At 41.5% G+C, this 22,672-nt stretch overlaps 1 protein-coding gene and 1 long non-coding RNA gene across 18 annotated transcripts; one reads left to right on the forward strand and one right to left on the reverse strand.

Annotated features, from left to right (window-relative positions):
• The first annotated feature begins 1,519 nt into the window (after window positions 1-1,519).
• Window positions 1,520-4,377, forward strand: LOC149984189 (uncharacterized). Its single transcript, XR_016495504.1, has 2 exons — window positions 1,520-1,846; window positions 2,556-4,377. It is a non-coding gene; the product is annotated as an uncharacterized LOC149984189 (long non-coding RNA).
• Window positions 4,378-5,032: 655 nt separating this feature from the next.
• nme6 (NME/NM23 nucleoside diphosphate kinase 6) lies at window positions 5,033-20,136 on the reverse strand. Of its 17 annotated transcripts, XM_090233295.1 has the most exons (7): window positions 20,113-20,136; window positions 19,495-19,589; window positions 15,501-15,595; window positions 12,827-12,929; window positions 8,666-8,705; window positions 7,748-7,908; window positions 5,033-6,336 (listed from the first exon to the last, which is right to left on the reverse strand). In XM_090233295.1, the coding sequence occupies exons 3-7, from the start codon at window positions 15,591-15,593 to the stop codon at window positions 6,185-6,187; spliced, it is 549 nt and encodes a 182-aa protein (XP_090089421.1). In that variant the 5' UTR covers window positions 15,594-15,595; window positions 19,495-19,589; window positions 20,113-20,136; the 3' UTR covers window positions 5,033-6,184. The 17 variants fall into 17 exon arrangements, with proteins under 17 accessions (XP_090089421.1, XP_090089422.1, XP_090089424.1 ...); XM_090233296.1 differs by lacking the exon at window positions 20,113-20,136 and having other exon boundaries at window positions 19,495-19,685; XM_090233298.1 differs by lacking the exons at window positions 19,495-19,589; window positions 20,113-20,136 and adding an exon at window positions 19,210-19,355.
• Window positions 20,137-22,672: the final 2,536 nt, after the last annotated feature.

The raw sequence follows: 22,672 nt of genomic DNA on the forward strand, positions 1-22,672 counted from the left end.
TTTTGCAGAGGGGTCAAATACTTATTTCCCTCATTAAAATGCAAATCAATTTATAACATTTTTGATATGCATTTTTTCTGGAGTTATTTCGTTGTTATTCTGTCTCTCACTGTTCAAATAAACCCACCGTTAAAATTATAGACTGATCATTTCTTTGTCAGTGGGCAAACGTACAAAATCAGCAGGGGATCAAATACTTTGGTTCCCTCACTGTAGGTGCTCCTCTTGTCCAGGTGGGAAAGGGCAGTGTGGAGTGCCATAGATATTGCGTCTTCTGTGGATCTGTTTGGGGCGGTATGGGAATTGGAGTGGGTCCAGGCTGTCTGGGATGATGGTGTCGATGTGATCAGTCTTTCAGCGCATTTTATGACTGCAGATGTGAGTTCTGTAGCCAGGTTACCTTATATATATACAGTGGGGCAAAAAAGTATTTAGTCAGCTACCAATTGTCAAAGTTATCCCACTTAAAAAGATGAGAGAGGCCTGTACTTTTCATCATAGGTACACATCAACTATGACAGACAATTTGAGAGAAAAAAAAATCCAGAAAATCACATTGTAGGATTTTTTATTTATTTATTTGCAAATTATGGTGGAAAATAAGTATTTGTTCAATAACAAAGGTTTATCTCAATACTTTGTTATATAGCCTTTGTTGGCAATGACAGAAGTCAAACGTTTTCTGTAAGTCTTCACAAGGTTTTCACACACTGTTGCTGGTATTTTGGCCCATTCCTCCATGCAGATCTCCTCTAGAGCAGAGCAGTGATGTTTTGGGGCTGTTGCTAGGCAACGCGGACGTCGTCGATGCACTTCTTAATGAAGCCGGTGACTGATGTGGTAAACTTCTCAATCACTAGGCGCGTCGCCTCTGGATAAGCATTTTCTTGTTTGGTTATGGCCCTATACAGGTCTATGCGTGCGGTCTTAGTGCCAGCATCGGTTTAGTGGTGGTAAATAGACAGCTATGAAAAATATAGACGAAAACTCTCTTACCATAGTATGGTCTTAGCTTATCGTGAGGCATTTTAACTCAGGCGAGCAGAACTTTGAGACTTCCTGATATTAAAGATCAGGCATCAGTTGTTGTTAACAAAGAGAAACACACCTTCCGTGTGTGTGTGTGTGTGTGTGTGTGTGTGTGTCTCTGTGTGCGTGTGATAACAACTTAACTGAGCTGTGACTTCCCTCTTGTGGACATAATAGTGAACATCTTACTCTAAAAAAATCAAGTGTGAACACAATTCAGATTCACCCTCTGGGTAACGTAATTAAACTGTACAAATAACCATGACTGACACAATACATTTGACTCACACAGACACCTCACCGTGAGCTGTTAGAGCAGGTGCTTCTGGGATTTTAGATCCAGTAGCATGAACATGTTTTTAGTTTTCAATTGATTTCAATTTAGATCGAAACCTCCCATATAAAATAAAGAATACTAATTGATTTTACAATGAGCAATTCATTACAATGTAATTAGATGTACTGCGCAATGTCAAAAAAAAATACATTCAGTGTGATGCTTCATTCCAGAGAAGAGGAACCTACTAACTGCCAGTAAACTGTATGTTTTTTTTTCACTATAGTCCATGTCGAGAAGAGACACAGGAAGATTTCTTACGTTTTTTACATAAATGACATTACAAGCTCATAATACGGCATGTGCTCATGGTGCAAGCTCTTTCACGCTTGTCGCGCCAGTACACACACACAGTCGGCGACAGGACAGTGTCATTATTGACACAAAATGTTTGCGCTGTATCGCTGGTGGTACTCGTTCAGGAATCGAGGGAGGACAGAAGAAAACATAGGAAACCGGCGGATGTCCTTAAATACGATAGTAAGTCAATTTACGCCAGCCAATGCTTGTTAAACTTTTTCTGTCATATGAACACGCACGAAAAAGGAAGGGTAGGCTACAGTTGACTGTAAATCCATGCATGTTTAATCATTCATTTAGAAAAGTTGTTTTCTGTCGCATCTGTCTCATTTTCTATGGAAACGACATTGCATTCCTTTATTTTGACCTGTTATTATTACCACGAGGATAGACTTGAGGTCCTGTTATCCTAAACAGCTGTGAAAATCGTAGGCTACTGTTATTAGCCTTAACCTCTGTGCCAATACAACACAGACTACATATTTTGATACATTGATAGAAAAATCCAATTGTTATTTTCATGTCCACTAAAAAAACTGCCAAAACACAGTGACATTGAAATAATCAATTAAAGCTGCAATATGTAAACTTGTTTTGGTGACCCACCAAATACACATAGAAATGTGTGTTACAGATCTGCCATTCTCATTGAAAGCAAGTCTAAGTAGCGGTAGATCTGTTCTAATGTGGACTATTTCTATGCGTCCCGTTCTTAAGTTTCATTTTGTGCGTCTTTTACTTCCGGTTTTGTACACCAGCTTCAAACAGCTGAAAATACAATAATTTTTATGTACGGAAAATATTGTAATGACCTGACTAGATCATAAAGTAACAATTGTCCAGGGTTGAGTTTACGAATTGACTGTTTATTAACCCAACTTTAACACAGGCTACTGTTTGGCCGTAGCCCACGCCAAATAAATGAAAGATACCCCACAAACCAACCGTGAGCTTCTCTTGTGAAGGCCAGACGTAAGAGGGAGAACAATGGCTAAACCTGGTCTTGAATTCCAATGCTCCATCCCCCTGCCCAACCCCTCTCCACGCCACTCCGCCAACCGCCAGGATGCCCGGCATCAGAACATTCCAGGCATTCCCGTGGTCGGCAGATAGCAGGTTGATTGGCATGTCGGACCCCGCGAACACTGGGTACTGGTAAGTACAACACAACCACCTACTAGCCTAACACATAACACACAGCTGTCTGTGCGGGTTGCTACAATATCCACATTATTTTCCTCCCTCATGATGGCATCTATTTTGTGAAGTGCACCAGTCCCTCCTGCAGCAAAGCACCCCCACAACATGATGCTGCCACCCCCGTGCTTCACGGTTGGGATGGTGTTCTTTGGCTTGCAAGCCTCCCCCTTTTTCCTCCAAACATAACGATGGTCATTATGGCCAAACAGTTCTATTTTTGTTTCATCAGACCAGAGGACATTTCTACAAAAAAGTACGATCTTTGTCTCCATGTGCAGTTGCAAACTAGTCAGGCTTTTTTTATGGCGGCTTCTTCCTTGCTGAGTGGCCTTTTCAGGTTATGTCGATATAGGACTTGTTTTACTGTGGCTATAGATACATTTGTACCTGTTTCCACCAGCATCTTCACAAGGTCCTTTGCTGTTGTTCTGGGATTGATTTGCACTTTTCGCACCAAAGTACGTTCATCTCTAGGAGACAGAACGCATCTCCTTCCTGAGCGGTATGACGGCTGCGTGGTCCCATGGTGTTTATACTTGTGTACTATTGTTTGTACAGATGAACGTGGTACCTTCAGGTGTTTGGAAATTGCTCCCAAGGATGAACCAGACTTGTGGAGGTCTACATTTTTTTAAATCTGAGGTCTTGGCCGATTTCTTTTGATTTCCCCATGATGTCAAGCAAAGAGGCACTGAGTTTGAAGGTAGGCCTTGAAATACATTTACAGGTACACCTCCAATTGACTCAAATTATGTTAATTAGCCTATCAGAAGCTTCTAAATCCATGACATAATTTTCTGGAATTTTCAAGGGGTTGAAAAATTTGTTTTAATGACTTCAACCTAAGTGTATGTAAACTTTAGACTTTAACTGTATACGGTATACTGTACTCTAGTCATGGCTCATCCTATATAACTACTGCTGTCCCCTTCATATGTATATACTGTATTCCAGTCATCGTTAATCCTATATCATTTATTTTGGGGGGGATTATGTGTGTATTGTTTGTTTTTGTATTGCTAGGTATTACTGGACTAGAAACACAAGCATTTCTCTGCACCTGCGGTAACATCTGTGTACAAGACCAATAAACTTTCATTTGACGCCGAACGCCATTTGGACTATTGGAGGACGAGAAAGACAAAAGACACGACCATAGAGATAGATTACTAGAGAGAAAATAAGGTTCGAAACCACTGCACAATCGGTCCGCCATCTTGCCTGATACCAGCTCTGATAAGCTCTGATAAGACAGTTTTCTCTCTATGGACACGATACTGAAGATTATTATTTTTTTAAGCACAAGAGGAGGAACTTGGAGCTGTTAGGAACTGAGCTGTACTGTACCGGGTAGCTTGTCGGCCATATTGAAGACATAACACAAAGCGGATGTTCCTGAAGGAAACCAGAAGTAGGTCGTTTTGTAATGTATATGTTTAGTATTTCAATAGGCAACTCGTTGGGTAGTGTTTGTTTTGTCTTGACGGATAAAAAAATAAAAAATAACTGTAGACTACAAAGTATGTCTTCTAAATTGAAGAGGCACTTTTTTTGGGGGGGGGGGGGGGGTGAACGAGTGACTTTATGAGTTGACTGTACGAACTAGTGACTGAATGATTTGAAGTGACTACACATCTAGTATCTAGCTCTACATGAAGAGAGCTTGATTCGAAAACAGATGTATGTATCTGTGGAGTATGATCATTTATACCCTTCGTCTATTGGATCGCTACGGTAGCGTCAGAAGATCCTCTCACAAAGTTTTAGACGTTGGTCAAAAAAAGGAGGAATAGTTTGATAAAATAAAAAAGAAATGTTTTTTTTTCCCTCATCAATTTAAAACACATCTCCAATTCAAATTGGAAAAATGTACAATGGAAGCAGTTGGCAATGGCTTAGAATTTCCCTGGTTTGAACGATCCATATTGAATCTGAAAAGGGGAAACGAGGGTCACAGGTCACAGCATACAAACACAGCAGTTTTCAATTGCGTTTTTCTAATTCGATGGCAAACCGCCTCAGTAAGTATACGGTCTATTTGTACACTCTAAAGTAACAGAGCTTGTTGGTAACCTTTGTCAGGTCGTTTTGGCTCTTTAGTCGATGTTTATCGATATGGCCAGTGTACATTTGTACTGACGATAAAAACAGATGACGTGCGAGTGCTTTGTGGTTTCATTTCCTTTTTTAAAGTCATGTCATAGACGTTGCATTATTTACATAGTATCAACTGCAGACAATTGTGATTGGAATAATGTCAAAGTACATCTTTATATTGACTATTTTCTATATTGTTAAATAATAGTGAAGACGACAAAACTATGAATAACACATATGGAATCATGTAGTAACCAAAATACATTTTATATTTGAGATTCTTCAAAGTAGCCACCCTTTGCCTTGATGACAGCTTTGCACTCCCTTGACATTCTCTCAACCAGCTTTGTTAAAAGTTCATCTGTGGAATTTCTTTCCTTCTTAATGAGTTTGAGCCAATCAGTTGTGTTGTGACAAGGTAGGGGTGGTATACAGAAGATGGCCCTATTTGGTAAAAGACCAAGTCCATATTATGGCAAGGACAGCTCAAATAAGCAAAGAGAAACGACAGTCCATCATTACTTTAAGACATGAAGGTCAGTCAATCCGGAAAAATGTCAAGAACTTTGAACGTTTCTTCAAGTGCAGTCGCAAAAACCATCAAGCGCTATGATGAAAAACTCTCATGAGGACCGCCACAGGAAAGGAAAGACCCAGAGTTACTTCTGCTGCAGAGGATAAGTTCATTAGAGTTACCAGTGTCAGAAATTACAGCCCAAATAAATGCTTCACAGAGTTCAAGTAACAGACACATCTCAACCTCAACTATTCTGAGGAGACTGCGTGAATCAGGCCATCATGGTTGAATTGAGTGGAGGAAAAGCAGCCAACAAGTGCTCAGCATATGTGGGAACTCCTTCAAGATTGATGGGAAAGCATTCCAGGTGAAGCTGGTTGAGAGAATGCCAAGCGTGTACAAAGCTGTCATCAAGGCAAAAGGGTGGTTACTTTGAAAATTCTCAAATATAAAATATATTTTGATTTGTTTAACACTTTTTTTTGGATACTACATGATTCCATATGTGTTATTTCATAGTTTTGATGTCTTCACTATTATTCTACAATGTAGAAAATAGTAAAAATAAAAACCCTTGAGTGAGTAGGTGTGTCCAAACTTTTGACTGGTACTGTTATATACTGTACACTCTTACTGAGATATTTTATGAACGCAGGCCCCTAGTCCAGTCAAGTATTTGTTTAAATGTGTGCTGAGGTCAGCAGTTAGCTGGGAACTGGTAACGTGTGTATCTGTTTCTTCTGGTTGTCCTCCATGCGTCCCTTCCTGAACCTCAGCTCCTCTCTCTCCATCCACGTCTCCTGACTGAAGTCTGGGAAGAAGAAACTGATCTCCCTCCGCGCCGACTCCGCCGAATCTGGAAACGGGAAGAATTTTTAAATTCCTTCATGAGAAGACTTTTAATTAGCCCAAGCTTGGGAAATTTACTTTGGCATGTTAGTAGAATCAACTAAATCTTTAAATGACATTGGTGTTATTAAAGTTATGGCATACAGTTTATGGTCAGGAGTCTCAACCACCAGCACCAGACAAAACATGAAGATAAAGTTGTATATGGGCTGCGATGCCCCCAAAGTATTGCAGACTGCAAATCAGTAGAGGAGATTTACTCAAATTATTCTGGTTGTCTAATACAAAACCTATATTGATAGCTATCACATACAATTAATACCTAGATTATTTGATTGACAGCTATAAATAACTGTTGTGTGTGTGTGTAAAAAATTTGAATTAACACACACTAAACAAATATTTGTCACATGCTTGGTAAACAACAGGTACAGAAACAGTGTGTGTGTGTGTGTGTGTGTGTGTGCGTGCGTGCGTGCGTGCGTGTGTCTTCCTACATTATCAGGACCAGAATATCCTGACAAGGTAAGAAAACAATATTTTATTTTTGAAGTCCTGTATTTGTTAAAATTGTTATTTTAGTCTTAAGGGTGTAGTGTTAAGTTTAAGAAAATATGATTTTGAATAGGACTACATTTGTACTCCCCAAAAAGTCCTGAAAACGTACGTAAGAAAGTATGTCAGAGACCCTTGATCTACAGATCAGTTCACTGCTGTTCCCCTGAACATCATCAATGTTTCTCTTTGTTCAGCGTGGCAGGACACACACTCCGTAACAACAGCTACATCCTACAACCTTCTATTAGAGAAACGGCGCTCGGTGTAGAGAGGATGAAGCCATATGTGTGCAGATAATACCAGGACAGGGGAAAAACACTCATGCCATTGATCTGCTACTTGAAACGTGGATCAGCGAGGCTTGTGATTTTTATTCTATCTCAATGGGACTCAACTAGATCAATAGATCAAAAATATTTTTTTAAAAGCACCAAACCCTGAGCCCTGGTCAAAACTACTGCATTATTAAAAAAGCAGCCATTTCAGACCCACAAGAGCCCTGGGGGCCTTACCAGACGCACAAGAGCCCTGGGGGCCTTACCAGACCCACAAGAGCCCTGGGGGCCTTACCAGACCCACAAGAGCCCTGGGGGCCTTACCAGACCCACAAGAGCCCTGGGGGCCTTACCAGACCCACAAGAGCCCTGGGGGCCTTACCAGACCCACAAGAGCACTGGGGGCCTTACCAGACCCACAAGAGCCCTGGGGGCCATACCAGACCCACAAGAGCACTGGGGGCCATACCAGACCCACAAGAGCACTGGGGGCCTTACCAGACCCACAAGAGCCCTGGGGGCCTTACCAGACCCACAAGAGCACTGGGGACCATACCAGACCCACAAGAGCACTGGGGTACTTACCAGAGCCGTGTGTGGTATTCCTGGTGTCAGTGAGTCCGTACTGGGCTCTGATGGTTAAGGGAGAGGTATAGCGGGCCCTGAACACCTTGGTAGGACCCATCAGTTCTCTCCAGTGGGTTATGGCGTCCTCTCTAGCCAGGACGTAGGCCCGCATCGGACCACTGAATCACAACAGAGCAATGGGGGGGGGGGGGAGGTTCAGACTAGGCAGCCTTTTGACAAAGAGTTCCACCTAATCTGTGTGAGCACAAGAGAATCATCTTTAAAATATCCAGCCAGCCTCAAATTATAATTGCTTAAAATGTCCGTATGATGGAAAAAGACCAGATCCACTCAGAGACATCCTACTCATCCTACTTTACAATGACGGCCTAGGAACAGGGGGCAGAACGACAGATTTTTACCATGTCAGCTCAGGGATTCGATCAGGCAACCTTTCGGTTACTGGCCCAACGCTCTAACCACTAGGCTACCTGCCGACCCAAGTATCCTTAAGGCTTTGTGAATCCGGCCCCAGTACTTGAGTTTCCATGTGATTGCATCTCAGCAGTATGAATGTGACAACGGCCGCGTTTACACAGGCAGACCAATTCTGATTCTCTTTCCACTAATTGATCCGTTGACCAATCAGATCGAGTCGAAGTGACATACTGTGTTTAGTTGGCAAGATGCTTTTGTCTTCACATTCAACAGCGCTTGCATCACATCACAGCGGGAGATAAAGGTAAATATGTGACCAATACAATTTGATAAAGGGGAAGTTATACAATGAATATGAGTCAGAGGTGTGCGTCCCAAACGGCAGCCTATTCCCTACATAGTACACTACTTTAGTCCAAATAGGGTGCCATTTGGCACACACATTAAAAAGTTATGTTCGCTACATTAAAGTGTGAGGAGAAATGACTTGAAGCTTACCTGGACATGAACTCAACCAGTCTTTGGTAGAAGAACCGTCCTGAGAGATGAGACAAAACACACAAAGACGCATCAACGATATATGGTGGTTCTACGTGGTGATATGAGGCGGTTCTATGTGGTGATACGTGGTGGTTCTATGAGGAGGTTCTATGTGGTGGTTCTATGTGGTGTTACGAGGAGGTTCTATGTGGTGATACGTGGTGGTTCTATGAGGAGGTTCTATGTGGTGATTTGTGGTGGTTCTATGTGGTGTTACGTGGTGGTTCTATGAGGAGGTTCTATGTGGTGATTTGTGGTGGTTCTATGTGGTGTTACGTGGTGGTTCTATGAGGAGGTTCTATGTGGTGATACGTGGCGGTTCTATGTGGTGATACGTGGCGGTTCTATGTGGTGATACGTGGCGGTTCTATGTGGTGATACGAGGAGGTTCTATGTGGTGATACGTGGCGGTTCTATGTGGTGATACGTGGTGGTTCTATGTGGTGATACGAGGAGGTTCTATGTGGTGATACGTGGTGGTTCTATGAGGAGGTTCTATGTGGTGTTACGTGGTGGTTCTATGTGGTGATACGTGGTGGTTCTATGTGGTGTTACGTGGTGGTTCTATGTGGTGATACGTGGTGGTTCTATGTGGTGATACGTGGTGGTTCTATGTGGTGTTACGTGGTGGTTCTATGTGATGATATGAGGACGTTCTATGAAGTGGTATGAGGTGGTTCTATGTGGTGTTACGTGGCGGTTCTATTTGGCAATATGAGGCGGTTCTATGTGATGATATGAGGAAGTTCTATGAAGTGGTTTTATGTGGTAATATGTGTGGTGGTACGTGGTGGTTCTATTTGGCGATACGAGGTGCTTCTATGTGGTGATACGAGGCGGTATGAGGTGGTTGGTTCTATGTGGTGATACGAGGCGGTATGAGGTGGTTCTATGTGGTGATACGAGGCGGTATGAGGTGGTTCTATGTGGTGATACGAGGCGGTATGAGGTGGTTCTATGTGGCGGTTGTTAGTTGGTAGAGCATGGCGCTTGTCCCCATGGAAACATGTATGCTTGCATTTGGGGCAGCAGGTAGCCTAGTGGTTAGAGCGTTGGACTAGTAACCGGAAGGTTGCAAGATCCAAATCCCCGAGCTGACAAGGTAAAAAATCTGTCGTTCTGCCCCTGAACAGGCCGTTAACCCACTGTTCCCCTGAACAGGCAGTTAACCCACTGTTCCCCTGAACAGGCAGTTAACCCACTGTTCCCCTGAACAGGCCGTTAACCCACTGTTCCTAGGCCGTCATTGAAAATAAGAATTTGTTCTTAACTGACTTAAATAAAGGTCAAATTTAAAAAATGACTTAACTCCCTTTGGATAAAAAATTAATAAAAATAGTCTGCTAAATGGATTATTATTGCAATAAAGGCATTTGCTAGATTCTATAACATGAGGGAAAAAACTAAGTAAACATCTGATCAAGATAATCAATATATATATACATACACAGTGCATTCAGAAAGTATTCAGACCCCTTGACTTTTTCCACATTAAGTTACAGCCTTATTAGAACATGGATTTTTTTTGTTTTTATCTTTAAAAAATCTCAATCTATCTACACACAATATCCCATAAAGAAAAACAGGTTTTTAGAAATGTTAACAAAATGTATTTAAAATAAAAAATAAACCTTATTTAGACCAAAGAGAGCTGGACGAATCATTCCGAGTTTTGACTCTTTGCCACACCCACTGCTGACAGTTGTATAAAATCAAGCACACCGCCATGCAATCTCCATAGACAAACATTGGCCATAGAATGGCCTTAATGAAGAACTCAGTGACTATCAACGTGGCACCGTCATAGGATGCCACATTTCCAACAAGTCAGTTTATCAAATTTCTGCCCTGCTAGAGCTGCCCCGGTCAACAGTAAGTGCTGCTATTGTGAAGTGGAAACGTCTAGGAGCAACAACGGCTCAGCCGCGAAGTGGTAGGCCACACAAGCTCACAGAGCGGGACCGCCTAGTGCTGAAGCGAGTACTTCGTAAAAAATCGTCTGTCCACGGTTGCAACACTCACTACTGAGTTCAAAACTGCCTCTGGAAGCAACGTTGGTTTGGTCCATCGCGGGTTATCTGTATTTCCATACCCCCTTATTGTTCTCTTTTGCCTGACCTTCGGCATAGCAAGGTATGTTGTCCTTGGCTCCCAAATTGTTCAATATAAAACCGTGGTAATGTTACACAATGTGCTGTTATGCTACCATAAGTTTGTTACAATGTGGACAAGAAAAAGATTTATGTTAACAAGTTTCACCCAGCTCACTAACTAGGGTACCTATTGTAACTTGTGAGTACTTGGGACAGTGTTTGAGTGAGTGTCCGTGTGCTTGTGCCTGAGAGCTAGGACTGCGCCAAGGGCTAACATATTGTGTGTTGTCTCTTCGTGTGCAGGGCAAATAAAAATAATTAAACCAGCAGACCTCCAGTTTTGGCAGCGTCCTAATTAAAAGTACACAACGCAGAACAAACCACGCTACAGCATACAATAACATTCTAGACGATTCTGTTCTTCCAACTTTGTGGCAACAGTTTGGGGAAAGCCCTTTCCTGTTTCAGCATGACAATGCCCCCTTGCACAAGACGAGGACCATACAGAAATGGTTTGTCAAAAATCGGTGTGGAAGAACTTGACTGGCCTGCACAGAGCCCTGACCTCAACCGCATCAAACACCTTTGGGATGAATTGAAACGCCGACTGCGAGCCTGGTCTAATTTCCCAACATCAGTGCACCGACCTCACTAATGCTCTTGTAGCTGAATGGAAGCAAGTCCCCGCAGCAATGTTCCAACATCTAGTGGAAAGCCTTCCCTGAAGAGTGGAGGCTGTTATAGCAGCAATGTTCCAACATCTAGTGGAAAGCCTTCCCTGAAGAGTGGAGGCTGTTATAGCAGCAATGTTCCAGCATCTAGTGGAAAGCCTTCCCTGAAGAGTGGAGGCTGTTATAGCAGCAAAGGAGGACCAACTCCTATTTTTTGCCTTACCTCCCTTATCTTACCTCATTTGCACACACTGTATATAGACTTTTTCTATTGTGTTATTGACTGTATGTTTGTTTTACTCCATGTGTAACTCTGTTGTTGTTGTTGTTTGTGTCGCACTGCTTTGCTTTATCTTGGCCAGAGGTCGCAGTTGTAAATGAGAACTTGTTCTAAACTGGCCTACCTGGTTAAATAAAGGGGAAATAAAAACAAATTGTGCTTTTAAAGCTGTAGTTGAAGCTGTGCCTTAAAAAGCTTGTCACAGTTAAAAGTTGTTCAAGCAGGAAAATGGACAATTAATTTCTAGCAGACTCCACATAATAAACATGGGTCTGTCGAACATTTTAAGTTTGTTGTGATTGTAGCGGCTACAACGGGACAGGACATTTTATTACCAGACGGTGTCCATAGCATTCCTTCGGTTTAGCTTAAGCCTTTGACGGTTGGCTTAACCTTCAGCTGCGTGCTCAGAAGAAAACCCATAGAGAATACTGTGGCGACCATGTGTTCATAACTCCGGATATTGACTCTGCCACACAAGCTTTTTGTGGCACAGTCGATGGAGCGCAGAGCTACGGGCCAGAAGGTTGAGGGATTCCCTGCCTGTTTCATTACACTGGTGTCAGGAATATCACCACAGACGAGCTCACTCTCCCTGCCTATTTCATTACACTGGTGTCAGGAATATCACCACAGACGAGCTCACTCTCCCTGCCTGTTTCATTACACTGGTGTCAGGAATATCACCACAGACGAGCTCACTCTCCCTGCCTATTTCATTACACTGGTGTCAGGAATATCACCACAGACGAGCTCACTCTCCCTGCCTATTTCATTACACTGGTGTCAGGAATATCACCACAGACGAGCTCACTCTCCCTGCCTATTTCATTACACTGGTGTCAGGAATATCACCACAGACGAGCTCACTCTCCCTGCCTGTTTCATTACACTGGTGTCAGGAATATCACCACAGACGAGCTCACTCTCCCTGCCTGTTTTATTACAATACATATAAAGCTAATATGTTTTCTATGGTAGAACCATATCTAGCTTATAAAATGTACCTGCATGTTCCAAATAGAACCCATAAAGATACGTTCTAATTTGACGGTAGAACCATCTAGAACCTTACCTGCATGTTCAGAGTAGAACTTCTCAGAGTCCTGTCTCCTCCACACCAGGTCTTTGGACCTGACAATGATGAAGTTGTTCTCTAGGATTCTCTGGTGAAGGGCCTGGAAGGTAGAGAAGTATATATTATTTCCTGTTCTCTAAGATTCTCTGGTGCGGGCCTGGAAGGTAGAGAAGTATATAGTACTTCCTGTTCTCTATGATTCTCTGGTGAAGGGCCTGGAAGGGAGAGAGGCGTTACTTCTCATCCAGATACTAAATAGACTATACAGTACTACTCTCATCTAAATACTAGACTTTCACCTACAATGTGGGACTCCAGTGGATATCATCACCATTGTCTGAGTTCTCAGTCAGAAATCTTATTTACAGCATTTAAAATGTCAACAGCCCAAATATTGATGGCTTTTATTACATCTTAGAAATCCCGCCCCCCTCAAACTGCCCTCCTGTGCAGATAAAGGGAGAGACAGACAGACAATCAGCTTTAAAGGAACCAAAGTATTTAAATAGAACAGTGCATTAAATTGAATCTTTGATGATCATTGCATTTTTCCCTCTCCTTTCTTTGAGCCAGTGGGCAAGGTAATTAAATCAGAAAAGAACAGAGAAGTCTAAATAACGGCTTGTTGCCTCTCATTCAGTTAATTTATAATCCTATGTGCACAATTAGAACATGCCAATAAGCTCTGTCCACTCTCCAATTGTGTGGATGATAACATTTCATTGAAGATGCAGCTGAAATTGGTGTTTGCTATGGACCATTGAAAATGACTTCATAAATCAATGTTTTGAAATCTGATGTGATCAACTCCTAAAATTATCAAGTGTTTACAATAGGCAAAGATATTATCACACTGGTAACTAACTACCTAGATACTATCACACCAGTAACTAACCACAACATACTATCACACTGGTAACTAACCACAAGATACTATCACACCGGTAACTAACCACAAGATACTATCACACCGGTAACTAACCACAAGATACTATCATACTGGTAACTAACCACAAGATACTATCACACTGGTAACTAACCACAACATACTATCACACTGGTAACTAACTACAAGATACTATCACACCGGTAACTAACCACAACATACTATCACACTGGTAACTAACTACAAGATACTATCACACTGGTAACTAACCACAAGATACTATCATACCGGTAACTAACCACAAGATACTATCATACCGGTAACTAACCACAAGATACTATCATACCGGTAACTAACCACAAGATACTATCACACTGGTAACTAACTACAAGATACTATCATACTATCACACTGGTAACTAACTACAAGATACTATCATACTGGTAACTAACCCTAAGATACTATCATACCGGTAACTAACCACAAGATACTATCATACCGGTAACTAACCACAAGATACTATCATACCGGTAACTAACCACAAGATACTATCATACCGGTAACTAACCACAAGATACTATCATACCGGTAACTAACCACAAGATACTATCATACCGGTAACTAACCACAAGATACTATCATACCGGTAACTAACCACAAGATACTATCATACCGGTAACTAACCACAAGATACTATCATACCGGTAACTAACCACAAGATACTATCATACCGGTAACTAACCACAAGATACTATCATACCGGTAACTAACCACAAGATACTATCATACCGGTAACTAACCACAAGATACTATCATACCGGTAACTAACCACAAGATACTATCACACTGGTAACTAACCACAAGATACTATCATACCGGTAACTAACCACAATATACTATCATACCGGTAACTAACCACAAGATACTATCATACCGGTAACTAACCACAAGATACTATCATACCGGTAACTAACCACAAGATACTATCACACTGGTAACTAACTACAATATACTATCATACTATCACACTGGTAACTAACTACAAGATACTATCACACTGATAACTAACTACAATATACTATCACACTGGTAACTAACCCTAAGATACTATCATACCGGTAACTAACCACAAGATACTATCACACTGGTAACTAACTACAAGATACTATCACACTGGTAACTAACCACAAGATACTATCATACCGGTAACTAACCACAAGATACTATCATACCGGTAACTAACCACAAGATACTATCACACTGGTAACTAACTACAAGATACTATCATACTATGACACTGGTAACTAACTACAAGATACTATCACACTGGTAACTAACCCTAAGATACTATCATACTGGTAACTAACCCTAAAATACTATCATACTGGTAACTAACCCTAAGATACTATCACACTGGTAACTAACCCTAAGATACTATCATACTGGTAACTAACCACAACATACTATCATACTGGTAACTAACACTAAGATACTATCATACTGGTAACTAACCCTATCATACTGGTAACTAACCCTAAGATACTATCATCCCCTTTATTCCCCCTTTTATCTGTGCAATATGTGTTTTCAAACAGTAGCTAATCTGAAATGGCTGATATGTGATGTGGATCATTGTAATTTAGTCCACAAAAACACATGATTTCAAAATGTTATCTGAATAGCCTAATGTATGTGCGTGTGTCTATAGCCTACAGTATAATGTAGCCAGTATTTACAATCACAGATTCCATTAAACAAACGCAAAAGCCATTGGCTCTCACTGACCTCCAAGATGACAGGATGCGCCACTGCATCCGGCTTGATCACTGCGAGGGTGAGCTGCAGTGCTTTCGCACAGCGACGTGTGGTTATTAACATGCCTGGAAAAAATGTCAAAGAAGAAAAAGGTAAACAACTAAATTGTCGTGGTAAGCAAAGAACACACGTCCCCCGTTTGCACAACAGTACCAGCTATCATTCAGATTCAATTTAGCTGGACAACATTGCAGAATACGGAAACAAATTGCACTGCGCAGAATAATGTAACGTTACTGTCATTAACGTTAGGTAGCTAACTTAGCTCGTATTAGAAAACTAACAGGTGCATTGGAAATAGCAGGCCACTCCAGTTACCTTGACAGTCTACATTTAGCAAGAAAGTAAAAGATCTGAAGGTACAAACGTGTGTTTATTAGTAGCTAGATAATGTAATGTTTGCAGTGATATTTATATGGGCGCCACCATTTTTGGTAAATGTAACTTGCGTTAGTTACCGTTGTTATTCGCCATATCAAAGTATTAATTACATATCGACAATAACATACGTTTTGGGGAAGTAAAAAATTAGCTTTGAATCTTAATTGCATATTAACATTCATTACAATTTTCTGCACTTTCTCCTACCTGATCCGCTCTTAAAGAGTCCCCAAACTTCTCAACCCCAATTTTAGGTTCCACGTGTTTAATGTTCCGCGTATTTGACACATTATACAGTAGCCCAAAGGTCGTCAGATGGCGATATTGAGTCCTTTCATTTTACCTTCATCTTAACGGGACTGCATGCAGCCGGCTGAACACCCGTGGATCGGTGTACCGGTTCGTACATAAAACATTCTCCATCCCGGCTGCAAAGCCGTCAATTTCTCCCTTAACTCGATTTTATGGAGAAATGGCAGGGGAAAAGAACATGGGAAATATGTGTACTTTCTATAAGAAACAACATTTTCTACCATTTTCTAGAGTGACTAATACTACTTCCTGATGTTGCACCTATGTTCAGTCAGCAGATTAGCTGAACTCAATATGCAACATCCGGGAATAGCATTCCAAGGATCCACTCTAGCATGGTGGTGGAAAATGATTTCATAAATAAAGTACTCATATTGTCCTCCCCCTCCCTTCTCACCATTAAATCAAGTTAAAGGGATACTTTAAGATTTTGGCAATGAAGCCCTTTATATAACTAGTTTCCCAGAGTCAAATGTACTCGTGGATACCATGTTTATATCTCTGTGTGCAGTTTTGAAGGACGTTGCTAACTAGCATTAGCACAGTGACACTAAGTCTATGTTAACTGCTAGCATGCTAGTAGATACCATAGACTTCCAGTCATTGCACTAAAGCTAGTTAGCATTTGGCTTGCGAAACTACCTTTGACTTCCTTCGTACTGAATGCAGAGACATAAAACGGTATCCGTGAGTTAATCTGACTCTGGGGAAGTAGATAAAGGGCTTCGTTAACAAAATCCCAAAGTATCCCTTTATTAAAAAATACATCTGCATCTTTGCAGCCTGAATGGAGAATGTTTTAGGTATGAACCGGTCCATGGGGGACGGTAAGATGAAAATACTCAATAAAATAATGGTCATATGTCTTGTGTAAATACACTGGTGTTCAATTTGACAAATTCATTTTTGTAATGCCTATGCACTTCAAATATTTATTTATTTATTTTTTTATTTTACCTTTATTTAACCAGGTAGGCAAGTTGAGAACAAGTTCTCATTTACAATTGCGACCTGGCCAAGATAAAGCAAAGCAGTTCGACAGATACAACAACACAGAGTTACACATGGAGCAAAACAAACATACAGTCAATAATAAAGTATAAACAAGTCTATATACAATGTGAGCAAATGAGGTGAGAAGGGAGGTAAAGGCAAAAAAAGGCCTTGGTGGCAAGGTAAATACAATATAGAAAGTAAAACACTGGAATGGTAGTTTTGCAATGGAAGAATGTGCAAAGTAGAAATAAAAATAATGGGGTGCAAAGGAGCAAAATAAATAAATTAATTAAATACAGTTGGGAAAGAGGTAGTTGATAGGGCTAAATTATATGTGGGCTATGTACAGGTGCAGTAATCTGTGAGCTGCTCTGACAGTTGGTGCTTAAAGCTAGTGAGGGAGATAAGTGTTTCCAGTTTCAGAGATTTTTGTAGTTCGTTCCAGTCATTGGCAGCAGAGAACTGGAAAGAGAGGCGGCCAAAGAAAGAATTGGTTTTGGGGGTGACTAGAGAGATATACCTGCTGGAGCGTGTGCTACAGGTGGGAGATGCTATGGTGACCAGCGAGCTGAGATAAGGGGGGACTTTACCTAGCAGGGTCTTGTAGATGACATGGAGCCAGTGGGTTTGGCGACGAGTATGAAGCGAGGGCCAGCCAACGAGAGCGTACAGGTCGCAATGGTGGGTAGTGTATGGGGCTTTGGTGACAAAACGGATTGCACTGTGATAGACTGCATCCAGTTTGTTGAGTAGGGTATTGGAGGCTATTTTGTAAATTACATCGCCAAAGTCGAGGATTGGTAGGATGGTCAGTTTTACAAGGGTATGTTTGGCAGCATGAGTGAAGGATGCTTTGTTGCGAAATAGGAAGCTAATTCTAGATTTAACTTTGGATTGGAGATGTTTGATATGGGTCTGGAAGGAGAGTTTACAGTCTAACCAGACACCTAAGTATTTGTAGTTGTCCACGTATTCTAAGTCAGAGCCGTCCAGAGTAGTGATGTTGGACAGGCGGGTAGGTGCAGGTAGTGATCGGTTGAAGAGCATGCATTTAGTTTTACTTGTATTTAAGAGCAGTTGGAGGCCACGGAAGGAGAGTTGTATGGCATTGAAGCTTGCCTGGAGGGTTGTTAACACAGTGTCCAAAGAAGGGCCGGAAGTATACAGAATGGTGTCGTCTGCGTAGAGGTGGATCAGAGACTCACCAGCAGCAAGAGCGACCTCATTGATGTATACAGAGAAGAGAGTCGGTCCAAGAATTGAACCCTGTGGCACCCCCATAGAGACTGCCAGAGGTCCGGACAACAGACCCTCAGATTTGACACACTGAACTCTATCAGAGAAGTAGTTGGTGAACCAGGCGAGGCAATCATTTGAGAAACCAAGGCTGTTGAGTCTGCCGATGAGGATGTGGTGATTGACAGAGTCGAAAGCCTTGGCCAGATCAATGAATACGGCTGCACAGTAATGTTTCTTATCGATGGCGGTTAAGATATCGTTTAGGACCTTGAGCGTGGCTGAGGTGCACCCATGACCAGCTCTGAAACCAGATTGCATAGCAGAGAAGGTATGGTGAGATTCAAAATGGTCGGTAATCTGTTTGTTGACTTGGCTTTCGAAGACCTTAGAAAGGCATGGTAGGATAGATATAGGTCTGTAGCAGTTTGGGTCAAGAGTGTCCCCCCCTTTGAAGAGGGGGATGACCGCAGCTGCTTTCCAATCTTTGGGAATCTCAGCCACACAGATGTTATCAGTGATTGTGCGACAAAGGGAAAGGGGTTTCATCGTTCATATTTTTTTTTTTTTTTTATATTCCAAGATCGCATAGCAGTTCAGACGTCTTTTGTCCTCGTCTTGTCGTGTCCTGTATATATATATATTTACAACTTTTTTCACATACATTTTATTTTTATTTTCCATCAACTCATCTTCTAAACACTCTCCTGCAACCAGCCTCACCAATTTATATTTATAAAAAAGTATTATTTACCTCAGATCTGCAATCCTTCAGGAAGCTAGCCAGAAACTCCAGGAGGCTGGCCAGAAACTAGCCAGAAGCTAGCCAGGAGCTAGCCCAGAAGCTAATCAGAAGCTAACCACGGTTTGTGGTCATCGGCTGTCCTTTAGTTCGAAAATCTATCGAAATGTTATTTCAAAATGTTATCTGAATAGCCTAATGTATGTGCGTGTGTCTATAGCCTACAGTATAATGTAGCCAGTATTTACAATCACAGATTCCATTAAACAAACGCAAAAGCCATTGGCTCTCACTGACCTCCAAGATGACAGGATGCGCCACTGCATCCGGCTTGATCACTGCGAGGGTGAGCTGCAGTGCTTTCGCACAGCGACGTGTGGTTATTAACATGCCTGGAAAAAATGTCAAAGAAGAAAAAGGTAAACAACTAAATTGTCGTGGTAAGCAAAGAACACACGTCCCCCGTTTGCACAACAGTACCAGCTATCATTCAGATTCAATTTAGCTGGACAACATTGCAGAATACGGAAACAAATTGCACTGCGCAGAATAATGTAACGTTACTGTCATTAACGTTAGGTAGCTAACTTAGCTCGTATTAGAAAACTAACAGGTGCATTGGAAATAGCAGGCCACTCCAGTTACCTTGACAGTCTACATTTAGCAAGAAAGTAAAAGATCTGAAGGTACAAACGTGTGTTTATTAGTAGCTAGATAATGTAATGTTTGCAGTGATATTTATATGGGCGCCACCATTTTTGGTAAATGTAACTTGCGTTAGTTACCGTTGTTATTCGCCATATCAAAGTATTAATTACATATCGACAATAACATACGTTTTGGGGAAGTAAAAAATTAGCTTTGAATCTTAATTGCATATTAACATTCATTACAATTTTCTGCACTTTCTCCTACCTGATCCGCTCTTAAAGAGTCCCCAAACTTCTCAACCCCAATTTTAGGTTCCACGTGTTTAATGTTCCGCGTATTTGACACATTATACAGTAGCCCAAAGGTCGTCAGATGGCGATATTGAGTCCTTTCATTTTACCTTCATCTTAACGGGACTGCATGCAGCCGGCTGAACACCCGTGGATCGGTGTACCGGTTCGTACATAAAACATTCTCCATCCCGGCTGCAAAGCCGTCAATTTCTCCCTTAACTCGATTTTATGGAGAAATGGCAGGGGAAAAGAACATGGGAAATATGTGTACTTTCTATAAGAAACAACATTTTCTACCATTTTCTAGAGTGACTAATACTACTTCCTGATGTTGCACCTATGTTCAGTCAGCAGATTAGCTGAACTCAATATGCAACATCCGGGAATAGCATTCCAAGGATCCACTCTAGCATGGTGGTGGAAAATGATTTCATAAATAAAGTACTCATATTGTCCTCCCCCTCCCTTCTCACCATTAAATCAAGTTAAAGGGATACTTTAAGATTTTGGCAATGAAGCCCTTTATATAACTAGTTTCCCAGAGTCAAATGTACTCGTGGATACCATGTTTATATCTCTGTGTGCAGTTTTGAAGGACGTTGCTAACTAGCATTAGCACAGTGACACTAAGTCTATGTTAACTGCTAGCATGCTAGTAGATACCATAGACTTCCAGTCATTGCACTAAAGCTAGTTAGCATTTGGCTTGCGAAACTACCTTTGACTTCCTTCGTACTGAATGCAGAGACATAAAACGGTATCCGTGAGTTAATCTGACTCTGGGGAAGTAGATAAAGGGCTTCGTTAACAAAATCCCAAAGTATCCCTTTATTAAAAAATACATCTGCATCTTTGCAGCCTGAATGGAGAATGTTTTAGGTATGAACCGGTCCATGGGGGACGGTAAGATGAAAATACTCAATAAAATAATGGTCATATGTCTTGTGTAAATACACTGGTGTTCAATTTGACAAATTCATTTTTGTAATGCCTATGCACTTCAAATATTTATTTATTTATTTTTTTATTTTACCTTTATTTAACCAGGTAGGCAAGTTGAGAACAAGTTCTCATTTACAATTGCGACCTGGCCAAGATAAAGCAAAGCAGTTCGACAGATACAACAACACAGAGTTACACATGGAGCAAAACAAACATACAGTCAATAATAAAGTATAAACAAGTCTATATACAATGTGAGCAAATGAGGTGAGAAGGGAGGTAAAGGCAAAAAAAGGCCTTGGTGGCAAGGTAAATACAATATAGAAAGTAAAACACTGGAATGGTAGTTTTGCAATGGAAGAATGTGCAAAGTAGAAATAAAAATAATGGGGTGCAAAGGAGCAAAATAAATAAATTAATTAAATACAGTTGGGAAAGAGGTAGTTGATAGGGCTAAATTATATGTGGGCTATGTACAGGTGCAGTAATCTGTGAGCTGCTCTGACAGTTGGTGCTTAAAGCTAGTGAGGGAGATAAGTGTTTCCAGTTTCAGAGATTTTTGTAGTTCGTTCCAGTCATTGGCAGCAGAGAACTGGAAAGAGAGGCGGCCAAAGAAAGAATTGGTTTTGGGGGTGACTAGAGAGATATACCTGCTGGAGCGTGTGCTACAGGTGGGAGATGCTATGGTGACCAGCGAGCTGAGATAAGGGGGGACTTTACCTAGCAGGGTCTTGTAGATGACATGGAGCCAGTGGGTTTGGCGACGAGTATGAAGCGAGGGCCAGCCAACGAGAGCGTACAGGTCGCAATGGTGGGTAGTGTATGGGGCTTTGGTGACAAAACGGATTGCACTGTGATAGACTGCATCCAGTTTGTTGAGTAGGGTATTGGAGGCTATTTTGTAAATTACATCGCCAAAGTCGAGGATTGGTAGGATGGTCAGTTTTACAAGGGTATGTTTGGCAGCATGAGTGAAGGATGCTTTGTTGCGAAATAGGAAGCTAATTCTAGATTTAACTTTGGATTGGAGATGTTTGATATGGGTCTGGAAGGAGAGTTTACAGTCTAACCAGACACCTAAGTATTTGTAGTTGTCCACGTATTCTAAGTCAGAGCCGTCCAGAGTAGTGATGTTGGACAGGCGGGTAGGTGCAGGTAGTGATCGGTTGAAGAGCATGCATTTAGTTTTACTTGTATTTAAGAGCAGTTGGAGGCCACGGAAGGAGAGTTGTATGGCATTGAAGCTTGCCTGGAGGGTTGTTAACACAGTGTCCAAAGAAGGGCCGGAAGTATACAGAATGGTGTCGTCTGCGTAGAGGTGGATCAGAGACTCACCAGCAGCAAGAGCGACCTCATTGATGTATACAGAGAAGAGAGTCGGTCCAAGAATTGAACCCTGTGGCACCCCCATAGAGACTGCCAGAGGTCCGGACAACAGACCCTCAGATTTGACACACTGAACTCTATCAGAGAAGTAGTTGGTGAACCAGGCGAGGCAATCATTTGAGAAACCAAGGCTGTTGAGTCTGCCGATGAGGATGTGGTGATTGACAGAGTCGAAAGCCTTGGCCAGATCAATGAATACGGCT

Source organism: Oncorhynchus mykiss, chromosome 4 (assembly GCF_057628025.1).
Source record: "Oncorhynchus mykiss isolate SJ-2025 chromosome 4, ASM5762802v1, whole genome shotgun sequence".
In the NCBI taxonomy this organism is placed as follows: domain Eukaryota; kingdom Metazoa; phylum Chordata; class Actinopteri; order Salmoniformes; family Salmonidae; genus Oncorhynchus; species Oncorhynchus mykiss.